The 23,081-nt window shown below is 44.1% G+C and overlaps 1 protein-coding gene across 1 annotated transcript in view; it reads right to left on the reverse strand.

The window, feature by feature from the left end:
• LOC138300562 (chloride channel protein ClC-Kb-like) overlaps nt 1-23,081 on the reverse strand; it is a 198,584-nt gene that overhangs the window by 40,091 nt on the left and 135,412 nt on the right. The window contains exons 14-15 of the mRNA XM_069240102.1: nt 4,700-4,810; nt 806-1,019 (exon numbers count right to left, since the gene is read on the reverse strand). Of these exons, the coding sequence (XP_069096203.1) occupies nt 806-1,019; nt 4,700-4,810 (325 nt within the window). The remainder of the gene's footprint in view (nt 1-805; nt 1,020-4,699; nt 4,811-23,081) is intronic.

Genomic DNA, 23,081 nt, shown 5'->3' on the forward strand with positions numbered 1-23,081 from the left:
ACACAAACATAAAATTCATTTTGGGGTTTCCCCACTGCAGCCACGCCTGGAGAGGTGATATTAGAAGGAGCATCACACCAGACTGACATTGCTTAGATCAGGATGCAGTTCTCTAGAAATTACTTGTATGACAACTGAAACTTGGTGAATAGAAACAACTGATAAAGGATTGCAATGTGATATATCATATGATTACTATTAGACTCTGGTACAGTCCTAATTGAAGATATTTTGAAGGCTCGGATATGACGTATGGTTATTTTGTAAGAAGGTTGTTCACTATTCACTTTAGGCTCCAAGACATGCTGGACTTCATAGCCTTTTTCATTAGTATCCATTGAAATTAAAGGTTCTATACACAAACATCCACATTTAAGAGTGTACTTTGGTGTGGCCCATCCTCCAACTAGAGTGTTAGAGTGCCCTTTACTGAAGCTGAGTGTGTGAGTAATGCGGAAAAGTGTGCTCTGATTTGCTTCAGTTTGTAGGCTGTATCTAGGAATGTGTGGCGCTGTTGTTGCACGGTGCCTGAATATGAGTAGTGTGTAAGAGTATATTTCAGCTGCGTACATGACCAGTGTGCCATGACTATGGGATTTGAGTGTGAGGGCGCATTTTTAAAATCTCGAGAAAATAATGCTAAAATAATGTGCAAAGCTAATGTTACTTAAAACCTCTGTCAATACTTCACCTGGATCGGATCGGTAAGAGCGTCAGTTCTCTGGTTCTCTGCGAATAGCTGGAAAACGTGTGCACTGATCACGTTTTTGTAGGCTTGTGCAAGCGCAGCTGCTTTGTGACTCACCCAATGTACCTGCTGCGGATCCGAGGTAAGTAGGGCAGCTTTTTCACGATAATGGTGCCATCATAGAAGGAAGGCTGAAACTTCTGTGATATGGCATTGGCGATCAACACTGCCAGAAGAACGGGCAGAATATGGGCAATTTGTCCTGTTGCCTCAAAAGCCAGAAGTGCAGTTGACAGGGTGTGGGTGACTGCACCCGAAAAAGCAGCCGCTCCTAAAAGAAATTACAAAAATGAGCTCCTCAGATGTGGCTATGTACACAATATTCAATATGAGTGAACCAACCAGATACTAATAATAACTTCTGCACACAAAGCAAATGATTACCACAGGCCCAGGGGTGAAAAAGGACCCAATCATTTAGTGGAAAATAAGGCCACTGAGATCAGGGGAAAATAATTGGCGCTCTTCAAAACGATGAATGAGAATAACTGCATCTTGCCCAATATAATAGCCTCTGTGCTGTGGCAAAAAAGACATTTGACCTCAGGATTAAATAATTACTACTGTATAAATGAGCAAAAAAATTAACGCTACACCTAGGGGCAGAAAAATGACAAATGTGCACGGGAGGCCAAATAATGATAAATCTAGGGGCGAAAAATACAGCATCACCCAAGGAACAAAAACAGGGAATCAACCTGGGGCAACGTAAATAACCATGGCAACAAGGAGTCTAACAACCCTTTGCAAATCCAATAGGTCTCGCCTATGCAAGACCTATTGGCTTTGCCAAGTTTGCCTGCCATAATGCACAGAAGAGTGGCTGCTACTAAGCATGGATAAAAGTCAGTGATGTGGCATAGAGTTTTATGTTATGATGCGCAGATTTGTATACACCCGGGAGTGTATCATAGCGCATATGTAAGCCGGGTTGAATATAGTGGCATATAGGAGAATAGTGTACAGGTGAGTGAAGTAGATTGGCATATAGTGGAGTGGTGTAGAACAGAGTGGAGTAGAGTGTTGTAGAGTAGTGGTGTAGAATACAGTGATGTAGAGAGGCGTAGAGTGGAGCGGCATAGAGTAGAGTGGCGTAGAGAATAGTGGTGTAGTGCAGTGGTAGAGAAGAGTAGAGTAGAGTGACAGAGTGGAGTCACAAAGAGTGGAAAGGCATAATGAAGTGGAGTGGAATAAATGCATTTGAAAATGAATTGAGAAAGCAGCATGAGAACTGGAAACAGAGGATGTGTCCTGAAGTGTGTACATTTACAGTGAGAATTAATATAAAAATGCATGAAAAAAGATGTATGTATAAAGTGCAGCAGTGAAAGAAATAGTACCTCACTCACACCACGAGCAGCGATGGACAATTATCAAGATGAATCAGTCTGTGCTCTGTCCATGCTCCAGTCAAAGAAAAGGAAGTGATGTCTGCCATACACTGGCCAAATAGGAGGCAGCAATGAAGAGTGACAATGATGCTAACGAATTATAAGCAACGGATGGGATCCAGCCCCTCCATAGTAAACAATACCCCTCTCAGTCAATAGTGCATGCATTGTTAGCAGGCGAGAATTAAACATGGCAATTGCATTCAGAAGCACAAACGGTGGTCACTGAACCTAGGGGTATATGAGGACCACATCACTTAGGAGAAGTATGACCAATAAGGATAGGGGGAAATAGTTACCACGGTATGAAAGAATACAGAAAGATCATTGTACCTACAGAAACGAAAATGACATAGACATCATGATAGCATAGGTAATGACTACTGGCTAGGGTTAAATAATGACCATTGCACATAGGGATACAACATGAACTCTAAACTCAGGAACATAAACCTTGCAATCGCCCCAAACGAAAAGGTACATAATGACAATTGTATATAAAGAAGAAATGGCCACACCTCCTAGAAGCAAAACATGACTACACACTAAGGGCCATATGTAGCAAACTTCCAAATTGCGAGTTGCAATTTGCGAGTCCCAGCGACTCGCAAATTGCAACTCGCAATTTGGAATGCAGAAAGGTGTCTCAGACACCTTCTGCGAGTCGCTATGGGGTCGCAAAGACCCACCTCATTAATATTAATGAGGTGGGTCGCAATTTGTGACCCCATAGCGATTCAGAGCACTCACGGGGATGGTGGCCTGCTGGAGACAGCAGACCACCATGTCCGTGACTGCTTTTAAATAAAGCAGTTTTTTTTTTTCAAAGTGCAACCCGTTTTCCTTAAAGGAAAACGAGCTGCACTTTGAAAAAAAAACGAAACCTTTAGTTTCGGTATTTTTCAGGGCAGGTAGTGGTCCATTGGACCACTGCCTGCCCTGAAAAATTATTTGTTTTTGCCAGACACAAAGGGGAAGTGGTCCCTTGGGGACCCCTTCCCGTTTGCGCCTGGGTTACCATCCACTTCAAGTGGATGGTAACTACGCTTTCATTTGCGACCGCAATCGCGGTCGCAAATGAAAATGCATAGCATTGCGAGTCGCAAATAGGAAGGGAACACCCCTTCCTATATGCGAGTCGGAAATGCATTTTGCGAGTCGGATCCGACTCGCAAAATGCATTTCTACATAGCAATGAGGCTTTAGCGACTCGCAAGCGGCGATTTTCGCCGTTTGCGACTCCCTAAACCCTTGCTACATCTGGCCCTAAGTAACAAAAAAAGCGCACTCAGGGCAAGTGAAAAAAATGTATCACCCATTAGCACCTCCGTACCAAGGCTAAATACACCCAGAGTTAAGCATGCTCAGGAAAAATAATAGTCTCGAATACAAAGAGACACACGATGACCGCTGTGACCAAAAAGCAAATGGCACAATTCTACAGGCCAAATAATGATCACTAGACTCCTGAGATGAGTTTAGGGCAAATCATGTTGCACTCACAGAGGGAAGCGGGAGGACATTTTAGGACTGCTAGTATAATCCCCCTTCATCATAGTTCATCAACAAAAGTTACTGTAGTCATTCCTAAAGGGCTAGTGAGTTCTCTCTCTCTTTGGATCTTGGCAGTTGTGTTTTAAGTGTGCTCCTGGTTCCCGTTAAAAGGGATGCTACTTCTCCCCCAGACTGCGTGGCCTGCTCCATCATGGGGGTCCCTCCTCACTTGTGACTGCTGTTGCTATGTGGGCTCGCTGTGCATGGTCTATGTTCTTGTTTTGATGCATGAGAATCCTAAATCTCCTCTTAATGTTAATTGGAAAATCTATCAAGGTAGGGTAGGGTCACTAAGAAGGGATCAATGAAGAAATTAAAATAGTGCCGTGGATAGAAAATGTCTTTATTACTGACTTCTTTACAAAAGATTAAAAGCAATGCCTTTGTGATTTGAAGACCCTGGTTGCCTGAAAGTCATCGTCATCAATAACATGTTTCTGCCCACTTTTGACTTCACATTAGGTCGAGGACATTCGTTTAAGATCTGAGCCATATTCTTTTTGGAATTAGAGGTAAAAGTAGGCACATTAAGGGAGAGAGCCTGAGAAAGAGTATAAAACAGAGGTCAGAAAGAGAGCGAGCTAGAGTCGAGGAAGACGGATATGGAAGAGAGATAATGGTGAGGTCAACAGTCTGAAAGTGAGGCAGATGTGAAGTAGGGAGATGTGAGTAGGTAGAAAGGCAGTTGAAAAAGAGATTAGGTAGGGGAAGAGGTGAGGTAGATAAGTAATCTCGTAAACTGATTCTGTTTTTTATGCACACGCGCTAATTATGATAGGATTTCTGACTATTGCAATCACTTTACTAGGGGCCCTAAGAAACTAGGACCCTGAGGCATTACCCACTTGGTTGATCCCTTAAAATGCCTCTTTGTACAGGGACACCCGTGCCTTTCCATGCTATCAATAGAATGTCAGAGAGACTTAGCAGCTCTAGAATCATACTTCCCTAAGCCTTTTCAGGTCCTCAATAGGTTAATGCTGACTCAATAGATGTCAGAACTTACCAGCCAGTGCATACCCTCCAGGAATGATGGGATTAACTATGCCATCCGTCTTAATTCCAGAGGGAAAAATAAATGCCACAACTTCACCCACCAATCGACCAATGGCAGCACCTGAAAGGAAAAAGGTTCTTAGTGAGGAACGTGTGAGGAATCCAAAGAAATATCCAGTCACGTTGTACAATTATTCTTAATGCACCTTGGGCACTTACAGGCACTGTGGTTAGTGGTATGCCCTACCTGGAACATGTCAAATCATCGTCTGAGCATTTTATGGAGCTTCAAGAGCTAGGAGTGAAAGAGACACCAGGAACCAGAAACTCTGGCAGATGCCAGAAGACTTCCAACAACCATTAACGGATAGGCCAATGGTCTAAAAGGCTCAAGACCACCTATAGGAGCAAAATGGATGACGAGTAACCTGGCTCATGCAGCATGCATTTATAAAACCCAAAATACATGCCACAAACCAAACACTCATACATGAAATACTCAAAGAGAAGCAATGAAAAAAAAAACTAGGTCACCAATAAAAAGCTTTACCTTGAACACCAGGAAAAAAGTGTAAAAAAGCACTTAGAAAATGTCCAGGAGATACCAGAAACCTGAACACCAGAAGAAAAATTGCCAGAGTTTAAGGATTAAGCAGGAATGAGGATACAATCACAAAGAATGTGAGGAATGTTATGGGACCTTTTATCAAAGTCACCAATAATGACTTACAATAACATCACAGCTACTATATTGTCAAGGTAAATACAGAACTATCAGTAGTACAGCAGCATCTACTGTCGTAGAATCCTGTTGTAGTAACGAGACAGCTGTATTTTGGGCAGCAGCACCACCGAGTATGGGGGACTGAGTCTGATCTCACACCGTGTGACAGATGTCAGCCTAACCACCCGGCTAGCTTACAGCAACTCACCAATACCAAAGGAAAGAGTGATTTGTGGCAGCCTATAGCATGACACTCAGACTCCTCAGGGAACTTGTAGTGGAACAGATCGTACCCCTTTCTCTCAGTTGTACAAGCCTCATACAAGACAAGACAAGAAAAGCACGATCTTGGTTCAACATATATTTTATTGGAACAACTTTGTTCTAAGTAAAAAGGCATGAATTGTGATTATGAAGAGAATGAAACACAGCGTTATTACAGCAGTGACAAGGAAAGTGAAACACAAGAACAGTCCCACGATATTGTCACAATAGTGTCCCTAATATCCCTACCTACAATACTAAGGGCCAGATGTAGCAATGGTTTAGCGAGTCGAAACGGCGAAAATGGCCGTTTGCGAGTCGCTAAAGCCACATTGCTATGTAGAAATTCATTTTGCGAGTCGGAACCGACTCGCAAAATGCATTTCCGACTCGGGGTGTTCCCTTCCTATTAGCGACTTTCAATGCTATGAATATTCATTTGCGACCGCGATTGCGGTCGCAAATGAAAGCGCAGTTACCATCCACTTGAAGTGGATGGTAACCCAGGCGCAAACAGGAAGGGGTCCCCATGGGACCCCTTCCCCTTTGTGTCTGGAACAAAAAATAATTTTTCAGAGCAGGCAGTGGTCCAATGGACCACTACCTGCCCTGAAAAATACCGAAACCAAAGGTTTCAGTTTTTTTTCAAAGTGCAGCTCGTTTTCCTTTAAGGAAAACGGGCTACACTTTGAAAAAAAAAGAATGCTTTATTGAAAAGCAGTCACGGACATGGTGGTCTGCTGTCTCCAGCAGGCCACCATCCCGTGAGTGCCCTGAATCGCTATGGGGTCGCAAATTACGACCCACCTCATTAATATTAATGAGGTGGGTATTTGCGACCTCATAGCGACCCCATAGCTACAGTCGCAGGGACTCGCAAATTGCAAGTCGCAATTTGGAAATTTGCTACATCTGGCCCTAAGTTTCTACATGAGAGCAAGAGCAGTGGTAGCCCTAATCTGCCCTTCTGGTCCTGGGAATGAAGCCCAACCCACATACCTGTGTTCAGAGGTAAAGAAGAGGTCTGTTGGTCTGCTGGGAGTCCTCCCACGTAGACAAAGAGGAACCAAAAGGTTTCAGCAGAAACTGCAATGACTTGCAGCATCAGATGGTAAGCTGGCTGGAATGTCCCCTCTACCCTGTTGTGGGCAGTGTGATAATTTATAATAACATATATGTTATTCTAAGAACAGCCCTGACCTGACAATACATATTTTTCTGTGTAGGGTAGACATGTACTCTTTAGACTGGCAGTACCCGGTAAATATTGAATACAACCTTGGATTGAGCACAGGATGAAAATATTGCGCAAAGAAATGAATAACAAATTCTGTGTGGAAGGGCAACTGATAAAAGAATGGAAAAACATCTCCACTAAAATGAAGCTTTGCTAAAATAATAAAAGGAATAAAAGCGAAATGTGACTAGGTGAGATGGCACAGGCCTCGGGCCCAGGGCTAAATAATGTGCTGGTGTAAATGATAAAGTAACCTCACAACACTACTAGTCTAGACTTACCTTGCGATACGGTGGTTAGGGCGATGGAGTTGGTTCAATTTTATTGTTATGCAGTATAGACACAGCAAGGGATGAAACGACTCTGATAATAATAGGTTTAAATTGACTCCATGACCTAAGGAGATCCCGTTTCCATGCTAGGTTTTTGCTTATGATATTAGGGCATCTTAAGGCCTGTCTCCATGGTTTAGTTGAATCTATTGGACTATCACACCTGAAAACATGGATTTATAAGAGGAAAGTCCCGTATTGGAAATATTGGTTGCTTATGACAGGAAGTCACATGATAGCCTTTCCTAATATGTACTCACCAGGGGTCCAGAAGCCAGCAGAAACAAGCACAACAGCAACGGAAACTTATTGTTTCTGCAGAAAGCACAGAGAACAACCATTGCCGGGACATGAGCAGTTGCGTGGTGTTGCCGTACTGAGGACAGCAATCCGAGATTTAGGTAGCACAAACGACCAGCATTTCTGGGAAAAAGAGGGAACATGCTGCAGAAGCCCTAGATCGTGCCTCCTTGCACGCAGGGGTATTAAAGGGAATAAATTATACTTAATTACAGGTTTAGGGACTAATATACAGCTTTGAAGAAGCAACAAGATGAGTAACCATGCATGTACAATTGTGTGCGTTCAATAGAGCGTGTGACAGTGGCAGGCTTGGGGGTATAAAGTCGTAGTGCAGAAAGACAAGGGAAATGTATTTCTATTTATAGCACAAAACAACTTACGCAGAAGAATGTGGGAAGCATATATAAACATATATATAGGTCAGAGGAAGATGGGACCAGCGGGAGCCAGGGAAGAACTGGAGTGGAAGCAAGAAGTGAGAACTTGAAGTATAGGTGAGGAAAAACAGGGATAAAAGAGGGGAAAGTAGGCAAAGAAAGATAGACATAGGCAGAGAGACAGAAAAGAAAATACAGATAAGGGGCAAAGACAGGAAAAAAAAGAAAAAAGCAAGAAAGAAAGCTAGAAAGAAAGAAAAATAAATAAAGGCGAGAATTGTACGCAGAGAAAAAACAAGACTGAAGCAGGGTGGCAAATGACGGCCCTGCCTTGCTAGAACCTCAGCTAACACTCATAAGGAAGGTGACAACTAATGCTACATCACATCACATCACAGCAATTAGGGAATTCTTAGCACCACTATGACTATCCTCAAGCACAGGCGATTTGATCACACATTGGGCGGTGAAAGGTGAATTCTCTGAAATCAGTTATGGATGGGTTTTTTACATGCACTGCCTGGTGAGAATAGAGAAACTTTATATAGCACTGCTGCAAAATAGAGGATAGAATGGAAAGAGCTCAGAGGAGCAAAGAAACGCGCGTCTCCTTTCCGTTTCCTGCTGGTACCCCATGCAGAGGAGGGTCCACTTGTGAGCCAAAGACTACTCTATGAAGCACCATGGCTCACAGTAATAGGACAGTGCGTTCTCTGTCTCCATAGCAACAAGGCTGAGCCAGGTGACAGCTGCCCCAGCACCGCGCAGGCAACTGGGAAAAGGGACCGGCCCACCCGATAGCTGTCCCACCTCCGGCCTCACACATAAAAGACAAGGGCGGAGAAGGCCCAGGACAGCTCGCACCTGCCCCAGCACCCGGTTCACAGGGAATATTGTAAATGAGGCTAACCTCCACCTTTCGAAGAGCCAGTCTCAGAGAAAAACAATTACATTCCATAAAAATCTGAAGCTGTAGGAAGGTTAAGGCTAAGTGAGTGCTGCGGTCGTGAGCTAAGCTAACTCTTCTTCTGTATTGCTTTATGATGTAATGACTCGGCACCTACATCTACCTTAAATCCCCCTCAACAGTAATTTTTATGGATTTATGTGAAAGATTATATGATTGTGTTATATACCAATCTTGGTAAAGTGCAGAGTTTTCGTTAGCGGCAACATGTTCTACAACGCTCTTTTCAAATTTCTTAATGTATGTTTAGAGCCAAAAAATGGAATCTGGATGTGAGGACAGTGTGTAGTTGAAATAGTCTTTATTGGCACCGTGAGAGCAACATCTGCATAGGTGATATGGTGAGAAACATCAATAATGATCACATGTGAGGCCCCTCAGCTGTTCGCAATTTTGCCAATTGTGATTTAGCCGCAAAATGTGATTACTCCAGCAATTCTCACAATTTGAAGAAAAGCTGCTGCAAAAAAACAAAACAATGCTGGGGTTTGTTTATTTTGATTGCTTCCTTGTGCCTTTCCACACAGGAGTGCGACAAAAACAAACATCACATGAAGAACTAATTTCATTTTTTTAGGTTTCGGCTGCACAGCACTTGCACTGTGTTTGCAAAATGATCTTGTAAAGAAAAAAAAATTGAAACGGCTTAGACCCTGCTCATTACTTACCTTTACTTACTACGGGTTGGCTGCCACATAACTCTTGTTTCCGTCCTTCCTATTGGTCAGCAGCTCCTTCTCACATCTAGCTTTCTGCTAGGTTTGGAGTCTTCATCCCTGCCATGGAGAGTGGACAAAGTATAGCCTCCTGTGGCCAGTGTCCTTCCACTGGCCACAGGCACTCTTTTTTACTTTTGAACATGAGTCAGCAGTCCTTCTCCGTCACCCCCACCCTCCCTCCTCTAGCTCCCCGTAGTTTCACCCAGACCCCACCGCCCTCTCTCTAATGTCTTTCCAACCCTCCTCCCTCATGTTGCTTAACTACCCCAACATTCATGCGCTTTTTTTACATGTTGCTCAGCAACGTGGGATGCTGTGCAACACATGGTTTAACGTAAAAAAAAGCACTATGATGCGGTCAATGCTGTCCGTGTCATAGTGCTCTTTTTTACTTTAAGCCATGTTGCAGAGCTAAGCTTGCACTGCTATGCAACAGGTAAATATAGGCGGGAGCCGCAAGTTCAGAATGCAAGGAATATCACGCTTGAATGAGCTACTGGTAACTGACATGGGGTGAACTATGAGCATTGACCAGTCGATGTTCCGCTCCCACTTCTTTTTCATTTGTGAATGTTTATTGTTGTACCTTCCATCTAAACTGGGCATTATGTGACATCTTACACCAAGTGCTTTACACCCAATGCTCAGTGCAGCTAGACACTAATTTTGAATAAACCTCACACACAAACTGAATGTAAACACCATGCTATTTGCATCAAGAGCTTAACATTGTCACTCCATGCATAGAAGAATAAAACTGTAAGTGAAAACGGTCTTATGTGAAAAAAAAGCTTGCATAACGTCCCTCCGTTCCAATCACAGTGAAATCGCATAGTTCTGTTTCATGAAAATCCTATTTATCATTTCTTTCTTTTACATTTAGGGCAGCTTTGTGATCTGCTTTAGCCAACATTTACTCTAGAAATCTAAGAATTGCCAGTTTTGGAAGATGCACGAGGTGGAATGTATACAATTCCCACATCCTTCAAAGCAAATGAGAATAAGCATATGCAATGCAATAGGTGTCGCATTTGTGAGACTTAGAGCTATTGGCATTGTAAATGAGAATGTTTTTATATATGTGTTTTAGTTTGGAGTGTAGGGGATGTAGGTGGTGTGGAGTGGAGATTTGTAGTTTGAATTGCAGTTAGTTGTGAAATTGTGTGGGGTGGAATTATGTGGTGTGGAGTGTATTTGTGTAGTGAAATTATGTGGCATGGTGAATATATAGGGATGAGAGCTGCATAGAATAAATAGAAAGGAAGATCAAGAGTGATAGCTACTTTACTTAGGAAGCGGTGAATGGCCTTGAGACAGAATCTATGTTGTAGAGGATTGTGGCTGTGTTTTCAAACTAGGCTGAGGTAGGTAGAAGTGGGTAGAGGTAGGTGTAGGTAGAGGTAGGTGTAGGCAGAGGTAGGTATGGGTAGAGGTTGGTATAAGTAGAGGTAGGTGTAGGTAAAGGTAGAAGTAGGTGTAGGTAGAGGAAGGTGTAGGTAGAGGCAGATAGTGGTAGGTAGAGGTGGATGTGGGAGGGATAGAGGTAGAGGTATGTAGAGGTAGGTGTAAGTACAGGTAGAGGTAGTTGTAGGTTGAGGTAGGTAGCAGTAGAGGTAGGTAGCACTAGAGATAGTTAGCGGTAGAAGTAGGTGTAGGTAGAGACAGGTGTAGGTGTAGTTGTAGGTAGGGGCAGATGTAGAGGTAGGTGTAGTTTAGTGGTAGTAGATAGGTGTAGAATGAGCCAGGTGTAGGTGTATGTAGAGGTACAGGTAGATGTAGGTAGAGGTGTAGGTAGATGTAGGTAGAGGTAGAGATAGAGGTGTGTGAAGGTAAACATAGGTACAGGTAGAATTAGTAGGTTTAGGTAGAGATAGGTGTAGGTAGAGGTAAGTGTAGGTAAAGGTAGGTATAGGTAGGTGTAGGTAAAGGTAGAAGTAGTGGTAAAGGTTGGTAGAGGTAGGTGTAGTTGTATGTATAGGTAGGTGTAGGTAGAGGTAGGTGTATATACTGGTCAGTGTAGGTATAGTTAGAGGTAGGTGTAAGTAGAGGTAGACGTGTGTAGAGGTAGCTATGGGTGGTGGTAGGTGTAGATAAAAGTAGGTGTACTTAGAGCTATAGGTAACTGTAGGTGGATGTAGATGTAGGTAGAAGTAGGTGTAAGTAGAGGTAGATGGAGGTAGAAGTAGCTGTAGGTAGAAAGAGGTGTGAGTAGGTAGAGAGAGAGCTATGTGGAGGTAAAGGTAGGTACAGGTAGAGTTAGGTGTAGGTTGAGATAGGTGTAGGTAGAGGTAGGTGTGGGTAAAGGGAGGTGTAGCTACAGGTAGAGGTAGGTGTAGGTATAAGTTGAGGTAGGTGTAGGTAGAGGTAGATGTTGGTATATGTAGAAGTAGGTGTAGATAAAGGTAGGTGTTGGTAGAGGTAGGTGTAGGTACAGGTAGACGTAGGTGTATATAGAGGTAGATATAGGTAGAGGTAGGTGCTGGTAGAGTTAGAGGTAGGTGTAGATAGAGGTGTGTGTGTAGGTAAAAGTAGGTGTAGGTAGAGATAAGTGTAGAGGTAAAGGTAGGTAGTAGGTGTAGGAAGCGGTAGGTAGAGGTAGATGTAGGTAGAAGTAGACGTAGGTAGAAGTAGAAGTAGGTGTAAGTAGAGGCAGATAGAGATAGAGGTAGGTAGATGTAGGTGTAGGTAGAGGTAGGTAAAGGTAAGTGTAGTTAGAGATAGGTAGAGAAAGGTGTAGAATGAGGTAGGTGTAGGTAGAGGTAAAAGTAGGTATATGTAGAAGTAGGTGTAGGTAAAAGCAGGTGTTAGTAGAGGTAGGTGTAGGTACATGTAGAAGTAAGTGTAGATAGAGGTAGGTATAGGTAGAGTTAGAGGTAGGTGTAGATAGAGGTAGGTGTAGGTAAAGGTTAGAGGTAAAGATAGGTAGTATTAGGTTTAGGAAGAGGTAGGTAGACGTAGGTGTAAGTAAAGGCAGGTAGAGATAGAGGTAGGTAGAGGTAGATGTAGGTAGAGGTAGTTAGAGATAGGTGTAGAATGAGGTAGGTGTATGTAGAGGTAAAGGTAGGTGTAGGTAGAGGTAGATGTATGTGTAGGTTGAGGTAGGTGTAGGTAGAACTAGAGATAGAGATATGTGTAGGTAAATGTAGGTATAGGTAGATTTAGGTATAGGTAGATTTAGGTGCAGGTTTAGGTAGCGATAGCTGTTGATAGAGGTAAATTAAAGGTAGAGGTAGTTTGAGTTAGCAGTAGGTAGAAATAAAGGTAGGTGTAGGTAAAGTATGTTGTAGGTAGAGGTAGGTGTATGTACAGTTAAAGGTAACTGTAGGTAGAGGTAGGTGTAGGTAAAGGTAGGTGTAGGTATAGGTAGAGTTAGTGTACATATAGTTAGAGCTAGGTGTAAGTAGAGGTAGGTGTATGTCCAGGGAAAGGTAGCTGTAGGTAGAGGTAGGTGCAGGTGGCTCCTCTGCTAAGGCAGAAGAGTGTCGCCCCCGCCAGCAGCAGCAGCTGCCAAACGTTTACAATAAAATGATAATACACTAGGTTTATTATTGTCTTATTGTAATAGGGGCAGGACCACAGGCTGTGACGAGCACCGAGGGAGAGTGCCAGCACTCCCCCTCAATGCGCATGTATGTTTGGCTGGCCGTCTTCGGCTGGCCAAACACACATGCACACTAGGCTCCCAACCCGGCTCTCCAACCCGGCAACCTGGCGTTGCTGGGTTGGAGACAGCAGCCAGACTCTCCCAGTCTTGGAGGGCCCTGGCTGGGCGCTCCGACCAATCCAAACACCGCTGTCATGCTGCCAGCAGAATGACAGCAGCATTCATATTAGCCCCATGGCAGGCTGGGAGCCTGTACCTGCAGCCTGCAGCAAAGGCAAGAGGAATGGTGCGGTGGTGGACAACGTTTCAGGTACGTTTTTTGTTTTTTTTCATTATTTTTTCTCCTCCCTCAACCCCCCTGGCCACGCACCACCTCATCCCCGCCACACGCTGCAAGCAACTCCTGAGTAAGTGTAGATAAAAGTAGGTGTAGTTAGAAGTAGATGTAGTTGTAGGTAGGTGTAGATGTAGGTAGAGGCAGGTGTAGTTAGAAGTAGATGTAGTTGTAGGTAGGTGTAGATGTAGGTAGAGGCAGGTGTAGGTAGAAGTAGATGGACGTAGAAGTGGGTGTAGATAGTAGATGTAGGTAGAGGTAGGTGTAGCTAGAGGTAAATGTAGGTGTACGAAGAGGTAGGTGTAGGCAGAGGTAGGTAGAGGTAGGTGTAGGTAAAACTAGATAAAAGTAGATGTGGGTAGAGTTAGAGTGTAGGTATAGGTAGATAGAGGTGGATGGAGGTAAAGCTAGTTAAAAGGAGTCGTAGGTAAGGAAGATAGATGTGTGTGCAGGCAGAAGTAGGTGTAGGTAGAGGTAGGTGTAGAAACAGGTAGGTGTAGGTACAAGTAGGTGTGGGTAAAAGTACAGGTAGTTAGAGGTAGCAGTAGGTAGACATAGTAGTAGATGTAAGTAAAGGTTGTAAGTAGAGGTAGGTGTAGGTAGAGGTAGGTGTAATTATAGACAGAGGTAGGTAGAGGTAGAATTAGCTGTAAATGTATGTAGAGGTAGGTGCAGGTAAAGGTAGGTATAAGTAAAGGTAAGTGTGGGTACAGGTAGAGTTAGGTGTAGGTACAGGTAGGTATAGGTAGATCTAGGCATAAGTAGGTAGAGATAGGTAGAGGTAGGTGTATATAGAAGAAGAAGTAGGTTGAAGTAGAGGGAGGTGTAGTTAGAGGTAGGTGTAGGTGAAGTTAGGTGTAGGTAAAGGTAGGTAGAGGTAACTGTATGTAGAGATAGGTAGAGGTAAATAAGAATGGTCAAAGTAGAGGTAGGTATAGATAGTGGTAAGTATAGGTATATGCATAGGTAAAGATAGGTGTAGGTAGGTGTAGGTGTAAGGAAAGGTAAGTGTAGATAGATGTAAAGATAGAGGTATGTGTAGGTAGAGGTAGAGGTAGGTAAAGATAGGTGTAGGTAAAGGTAGGTGTAGGTAGAGCTAGGTGTAGGTATAAGTAGGTATAGATAAAGGTAGAGGTAGTTAGAGGTAGCGGTAGGTAGAAGTAGAGGTAAGTGTAGGTAGAGGTTAGTGTAGGTAGAGGTAGGTGTAGGTAGAGTTAGGAAGAGTTGAGTGTAGGTAAAGGTAGGTAGAGATAGATATAGGTGAAGGTAGTTAAAAGTAGGAGTAGGTAGAAGTAGGTGCACGTAGAGATAGTTAGAATTAGGTGTATGTAAAAGCAGAGGTAGATGTAGGTAGACGTAAATTTAGGTGTAGGTAGAGGTAGGTGTAGGTACAGGTAGAGGTAGGCATAGATAGAGGTAGGTATAGGGTGAGGTAGGTTCTGGTAAAGGTAGAGTTAGAGGTAGGTGTAGATAGAGGTAGGTGTAGGTAAAGGTAGGTGTAGGTAGAGATAAGTGTAGGTGTAGGTAGAGGTAGGTGTAGGTACAGGTAGAGGTAGGCATAGGTAGAGGTAGGTATAGGTTGAGGTAGGTTCTGGAGAAGTTAGAGGTAGGTGTAGATAGAGGTAGGTGTAGGTAAAGGTAGGTGTAGGTAGAGATAAGTGTAGGTGTAGTTGTATGTGCAGTTAATGGTAATTGTAGGTACAGGTAGGTGTAGGTATAGGTAGATGTAGGCAGAGTTAGTGTACATATAGTTAGGGCTAGGTGTAAGTAGAGGTAGGTGTATGTCCAGGGAAAGGTAGCTGTAGGTAGAGGTAGGTGCAGGTGTGGCTCCTCTGCTAAGGCAGAAGAGCGTCTTCCACCCACCAGCAGCAACAGCTGCTAAACATTTACAATAAAACGATAATACACTACATTTATTATCGTTTCATTGAAAAGGGGGTGGGGCCACGGGCTGTGAAGAGCACGAGGGTGAGTGCACAGCACACCCCCTCAGTGTGAATGTATGTTTGGCAGGTAGTCTTGGGTCGGACAAAAACACGTGCACACTAGGCTCTCTCCAACCCGGCACTGCGTTTCCTGGTTGGAGACTGCAGGCAGACTTTCCTAGTCTGCCTTTGAGCGCCCTGGCTGGGCACTCTGACCAATCCGAAAGCTGCTGTTATGCTGCCAGCAGCATGACAGCAGCATTTAGATTGGCCGCAAGACAGGATGCTTGTTTCCGGTCCAGTGAGGACCTGGTTTGGCAGTTCGGTCTGGACTGTTCCCAAGAGGAACAGGGTCAAGACTGATTTGCATATGGGCGGGTCCAAGCTGGGGTGGCATGGTGAGCAAAAAAACGATGGATTAAACCCAGATCTATGACTGGGGGTGAGTGTTTGACAATGTTCAGCATTCCGTCCATCACTTGTTGTTTTTGCTTTGTCGCCCTAAGTGGGAAGGGTATGCCCAAACGTGGGTCCCTTATTTGCATATGGCCGGGTCCAAGCTGGGGTGGCATGGTGAGCAAAAAAACGATGGATTAAACCCAGATCTATGACTGGGGGTGAGTGTTTGACAATGTTCAGCATTCCGTCCATCACTTGTTGTTTTTGCTTTGTCGCCCTAAGTGGGAAGGGTATGCCCAGATGTGGGTCCCGTGCTTCCCATGCCACTGGATTCAAGCTAGCCAGGCTGATGAGGGGTGAAACCCCGAAACCGGTCCCAGGATGCTTGTTTCCGGTCCAGTGAGGACCTGGTTTGGCAGTTCGGTCTGGACTGTTCCCATGAGGAACAGGGTCAAGACTGATTTGCATATGGCCGGGTCCAAGCTGGGGTGGCATGGTGAGCAAAAAAACGATGGATTAAACCCAGATCTATGACTGGGGGTGAGTGTTTGACAATGTTCAGCATTCCGTCCATCACTTGTTGTTTTTGCTTTGTCGCCCTAAGTGGGAAGGGTATGCCCAGACGTGGGTCCCTTGCTTCCCATGCCACTGGATTCAAGCTAGCCTGGCTGATGAGGGGTGAAACCCCGAAACCGGTCCCAGGATGCTTGTTTCCGGTCCAGTGAGGACCTGGTTTGGCAGTTTGGTCTGGACTGTTCCCATGAGGAACAGGGTCAAGACTGATTTGCATATGGCCGGGTCCAAGCTGGGGTGGCATGGTGAGCAAAAAAACGATGGATTCAACCCAGATCCATGACTGGGGGTGAGTGTTTGACAATGTTCAGCATTCCGTCCATCACTTGTTGTTTTTTTTTTTTTTCGTTATGCTGCCAGCAGCATGACAGCAGCATTTAGATTGGCCGCAAGACAGGCTGGGAGCCTGTACCTGCAGCAAACGCAAGAGGAGTGGTGACGGTGGCGACGGCGATTCAGGTAAGTTTTTTTTTTAATTAATTTTTCTCCCCCCTCAATCGCCCCCGCCACACACAACCCCGCCCCCGCCGCATGCTGCAAGCCGCTCCATGTGAGGTGTAGATAAAAGTAGGTGTAGTTAGAGGTTGAGGTAGTTGTAGGTGTAGGTAGGTGTAGATATAGGTAGATGTAGGTGAAGGTAGATGGAGTTAGAAGTAGGTGTAGATAGGTGTGTGTAGAGGTAGGTGTAGATAGAGGTGGATGTAGGTGTAGGTAGAGGTGAAGGTAGGAGCAAGTAGAGGTAGTTGTGGGTAAAGGTAGATAGAAGTAGATGTAGGTAGAGTTAGAGTGTAAGTGAAGGTAGGTAGAGGTTGATGTAGGTAAAGGTAGCTAAAAGTAGGTGTAGGTAAAGAAGATAGAGGTATGTGCAGGTAGAGATAGTTGTAGGTAGAGGTAGGTGTAGGAGAAGGTAGGTGTAGGTAAAAGTACAGGTAGTTAGAGGTAACGGTAGATAAAAGTAGAGTTAAGTGTATGTAGAGGTTAGTGTAGGTAGAGCTAGATAGAGGTAGATGTAGGTAGAGGTAGTTAGAGGTGAGTGGAGGTAGAGGTAGTTGTAGGTGGTGTAGGTGTAAGGAAAGGTAAGTGTAGGTAGATGTGGAGGTACAGGTATGTGTAGGTAGAGACCGAGGTAGGTAAAGATGGGTGTAGGTAAAGGTAGGTATAGATAAAGGTAGAAGTAGTTAGAGGTAGCAGTAGGTAGAAGTAAAGGTAAGTGTAGGTAGAGGGTAGTGTAGGCAGAGCTAGGTAGAGGTAGGTGTAGGTAGAGTTATCTAGAGGTGAGTGTAGGTAGAGGTAGGTAGAGATAGAGGTTAAGGTAGTTAGAAATAGTTGTAGGCAGAGGTAGGTGTACATAGAGGTAGGTAGTATTAGGTGTATCTAGAGGTAGAGGTAGGTATAGGTAGAGGTAAAGGTAGGTCTAGGTGTAGGTAGAGGGAGGGAGGTGTAGGTAGAGGGACATAGTAGCTACTTTTACCTCGGCCTACCTTTGCACAGTTGGAATTCCACAAAAACGAAATATTAATTGTGTTTTAGGAAGTGTATAATTAGGGGTGTAGGCAAAAACTAAATGATTTGAAGCTGTTGGTGTAGTGAAAGTGCTTCAATGCAAAAGCACAAGAAGCTAAAATAATGACTTCCACCTTTTATCTCAACAAGGCGCCTGGGCCTAGATAGAGCCAGACATAGCATAGTACTGTGAAACAGGCTCAGACTTTGTTTCAAACGAAGTCCGCTGTCATTTATAATGTAATAGATTGACAGTTCTGTTAGGATGTTATGGTGGGTACAATCTGCATTTTTTGAAGGCACAATAAAGATGCAACAACAATAAACCACGGCCTGTGTTCTGTAAAGTACTATTATATCCCACCTACAGTGGCCCAGGCATAAAGGCCGGCAAATCCGGCTCTGTTGTCTGGGCGGAAAAAATTCCCCGTGTCTACAAATCCTTACTTTTTTGTTGATGCTATCTGAGGATTGAATGTAGTTTGTAATTTGTATCCAAATTAAGTACAGCAGAGATAGCCTTGTGGCTTTGAAATCTTGTTTTAATTGTAATTAAAGCAATCTCGGGCCTCTTTATTCCATTTCCAGCCACCCCGCCCCCTTCAGCGCATTGTTACAGCTGTCTGCTTTCTCCATTTGTGACGCTTTTCTGTCTTTCTTTTCTGGCAGTAAACAAGTCCGCTTTCCTGTAGTGAAAGGACATAAAGTCACTTTCCCGAGCGCATTTAACTTTTATTTACTTTGTGCTTTAAGGCTCATAGCTTAAAGAAGAACGCCACTATTATCCTTTACTTTATTTTACTGATCTGTGAAAAACATTTTTTAAATAAAGTAAACAGACGTAAATGAGTCCCTCTATATTGTGCGCTTTAGGTTTCAGCGGTATAATTCAGTATGTTGTATAAGAGGTTCATTTAAGGTGAGTTCCTCACTTTACATTGTCTGAATGCAGGTTTTAGGGAACTTTCCCCCTAAAACATTTAGGAAAAAATTGCAGGAAAGTAATCAGTGCATATGATTGAAGGTCTGGCATTAAAGAGGATAAGACAAGGGGGGTCTTGTCAAGGAGAGATGTTAAAATACTTCAAATATGCAACACACCTCAGTTTGGGCGATACTTCTTCTGAACTATATATTAGGAGACGCCTTGGGGGACCTAATAATTTATAAGCGGGGTTATTAAAGTTAACACCTTACCAATGGCATGTTTTTTTAAGCTATCAACCATGTATTGGAGGGAGGGTGGCAGCTGGAGGAGTGATTTGGTGGTGGACCCCACACAGCTCTCCAGGAAAGAAAGATCCTGGCAAAAATAATCTTTTGGGCTAGTCTGAGCATAATAGACTTTGTAGATAATACCACATTCAATGAGTCTGATTAATCGTAGCTTGATCTGTCAGGGATTTTAAGAAGGTTTCATTTTGAGGTGGAAAATTGGAAAGTCAATAAGTGGTCGGGTTGGTAGAGGTACAGTTGTAAAGCTGATGAGCATGGCTTAGAAGCAGAATATATATATATATATATATATATATATATATATATATATATATATATATATATATATATATATATATATATATATAATGTAGTTTATATGCAGATGATTATTGCATTTATGCTGACTTTATGTTTTATATGTATCCCTTCTCTAGAATTTTCCCAAAAGGAGACCAGCACTTCAGAGGTGGTTCAATACTTGAATTATTTAATCAGACCTAGGTATAAACATCATGTGACCAAGACAAGTTGTAGCTAAAATGTGTCAATGTTTATACCTTGTCCTGAATAAATGAGTTTACGGAACCACTTTTAGAGTGCCTACCTCTGTTTGGGAATTTGAGACAAACAGGATATTTGGCAGCGCGGACAGCAGTCACTCCATTCACCGAGCACCACCAGCATTTTGGAGCCCGCAGGCAATTGCCGCTAATTTATATAGTCAAGCAGCAGTAAATGCCTAAAGGAAACAAGTTCGCTTTTGCACAGTAAAAGAGTATGAAGTGGCTTCCCGGGTGCATTAAACTTTTATTTAGTTTGTGCTTTCAAGCTTATCGCTCAGAGAAGAACGTTACTATTATACTTTGGTTATTTTTACTAATCTATGAAAACCATTAATAAAATAAAGTAAACAGGCGGAGTAGTAAAACAGCCTACTCTATATATTAAAAATGTTTTTCTGCGAGCAATGAGCTTCAAGGCACAAACGAATAAAAAAGCACAGACTAAATAATAGTCAAATGCGCTCGGGAAAGTTATTAAAAAAAATCCCTTTGAAGATGTAAAAACAGTAAACAGTTGGAGTATTGGAACAGCCTATTGATATAATATAATGGTTACCAACAGATTAGTGAAACAAACCAAGGGCTAATACTACCGTTCTTTCCAGAGTCCGAAAACGTACATAATAAGAAACAAAACAAACTGTTAAGCCATACTTTTTTTTATAAAAGAGAAAAACAATCTGAATGAAAAGCAAAGAAACACACAGCAGATACAGCACAGCAGCAGTGCTACCTTCCCTCACACACACAGCAGATACAGCACAGCAGCAGTGCTACCTTCCCTCACACACAGAGCAGATACAGCACAGACAGCAGCAGTGCAAGTTTCCCTCACACACAGCAGACACAGCGCAGCAGCAGTGCAAGCTTCCCTCAAACACAGAGCAGATATAGCACAGCAGCAGTGCAAGTTTCTCTCACACAGAGCAGTTAAAACACAGGCAACAGCAGTGCAAGCCTCTCTCACACACAGTAGATAAAGCACAGCAGCAATGCAAGCTTCCCTTACCAATGCAAGCTTACCTTACACACACAGCAGATACAGCAAAGGCAGCAGCAGCGCACGTTTCCCTCACACACAACAGATACAGAACAGCAGCAGTGCAAGCTTCCCTCACACAGCAGGTACAGCACAGGCAGCAGCAGTGCAAGCTTACCCCCACACAGCAGACACAGCACAGCAGCAGTGCAATCTTCCCTCTCAGAGAATGTACAATGCAAGTTTCCCTTACACAAGGAACAGATTCAGGGCAGGCAGCAGTGCAAGCTTCCCTCACACACCAGATACAGCACAGCAACAGTGCAAGCTTCCCTCACAGAGAGGGTTCAATGCAAGCTTCCCTCATACACAGCAGATACAATACAGGCAACAGGCTTCACTCACACACAGAGCAGATACAGCACAGGCAGCAGCAGTGTAAGCTTCCCACACACATAGCAGATACAGCACAGCAGAAGGCAAGCTTACCTCACGCACAGAGAAGATACAGCACAGCCAGCAGCAGCGCAAACTTCACTCACACACAGCAGATACAGCACAGCAGCAGTGAAAGCTTCCCTTGCACACAGCAGATACACCGGAGGCAGCAGAGCATGCTCCCTCGCAGAGAAGGTACAATGTAAGCTTTCCTCAAACACAGCAGATACAGTACTGGCAGCAGGGCAAGCTTCCTTCACACACATACCAGATACAGCACAGACAGCAGAAGCGCAAGCTTCCTTCACACACAGCAGATACAGCACTGGCAACAGCAGTGCAAGCTTCCCTCACACACAGCAGATACAGCACAGGCAGCAGCAATTCAAGCTTCCCTCACACACAGCTGACACAGCACAGCAGCAGGGCAAGCTTCCCTTGCAAAGAATGTACAATGCAAGCTTCCCTTACACAAGGAACAGATACAGTGCAGACAGCAGTGCAAGCGTTTCTGACACACACCAGATACAGCACAGCAGCAATGCAAGCTTCCCTCACAGAGAAGATACAATGCAAGCTTCCCTCACACAGAAGGTGCAATGCAAGCATCCCTCACACACAGCAGATACAATAGAGGCAGCAGTGCAAGGTTCACTCACACACTGAGAAGATACAGTACAGGCAGCAGTAGTGCAAGCTTCCCTTACACACAGCAAATACGCAATTACAGTACAGCAGCAGTGCAAGCTTCCCTCTGAGAGAATGTACAATGCAAGCTTCCCTTACACAAAAAAACAGATAAAGTGCGGGCTGCAGTGCAAGCTTTCCTCACACACACCAGAAACAGCACAGCAACAGTGACCCCGGGGAGGACAATCGGTGTCGGATGGGGCAAGACTCTAATACAACATGGGGTTCGGCCTTGGAAGCCTGGGCTTGATTGCAGGATCGGCCAGGGCTAATTGGGGCAGATGGTGGGTCCGATTGTGCGGGACAAGGTCAGAGAATTTGGGAGAGGGGCAAGATACTATAGCAAAGGCAAGGTTCTGAGGCTCAGGGTGCCCCCACCAAGCATTTTTTTCTATTGCCCTCTGTCTACACAAATAAGGGTGACTTTTTTCAGTTGGTTTCTTGCCATCACTCAAATTGTGTACTTTTGGTTCAATAAAGGCCAAGTTGGGTGTGCTGTAGGGCATTGCTGGGCTTTGGCCCTCTATGCTAATGAGGTGGGACAAGTCTGAGAACCCTTTCAAATGTCTACCTGCTCAGTGAGTTAAATCGTGCGCCGCCACTAAGTTTAAATGTAGTGCATACCAAGCTGCCCAGATTTAAGGAGGCTGCCTTTCTCTGGGGGTAGCTCTGAGGCTGCCTTTCTCTGGGGGTAGATCTGAGGCCGAATAGTCATTTTGTAATAGTCCCATAAACAGAAGTCCCACCTCACAATTGGTGTGCATGCACTGAGAGGATGAATGGAGTAAACAAACAGCAACCCATCACTACCCGTTGATCTCCGATATACCAAATCAAAGTCAGCTAGGTTGTTAGTGCTGTGTGCAAACCTGGATAAATCTTAGAATATGAAGCACAAACTCATCTGCTGGGTGCACACATTGATTCTGTTTCCTTTCACTCCTAAGTGGTAGCATTAGAGTGTAACTAACCCACCCACAAGATTGGCTTCTGGAGTACTTACACAGCTGGGATCTGGGCAGGGGGGGGCAGTTAGAGGTGCCTGACACTGGTGGGGTTACAGGCAGGGCTGGGTAATGAGCTCATGGTCTTGAATTACTGGACCGGGCAGGGATCCAGGAGAGATGTGTAGGAGCGTACCGCTCTATGGTGCATGCGATTGAGGCACACCGGGTGGTTGTAAAAAAGGGGCCTTGGTTATTGAGAGGGGGTGACAGAGAGGAGATGCTGGGGAGGAAAAGAA

Source organism: Pleurodeles waltl, chromosome 6 (assembly GCF_031143425.1).
Source record: "Pleurodeles waltl isolate 20211129_DDA chromosome 6, aPleWal1.hap1.20221129, whole genome shotgun sequence".
In the NCBI taxonomy this organism is placed as follows: domain Eukaryota; kingdom Metazoa; phylum Chordata; class Amphibia; order Caudata; family Salamandridae; genus Pleurodeles; species Pleurodeles waltl.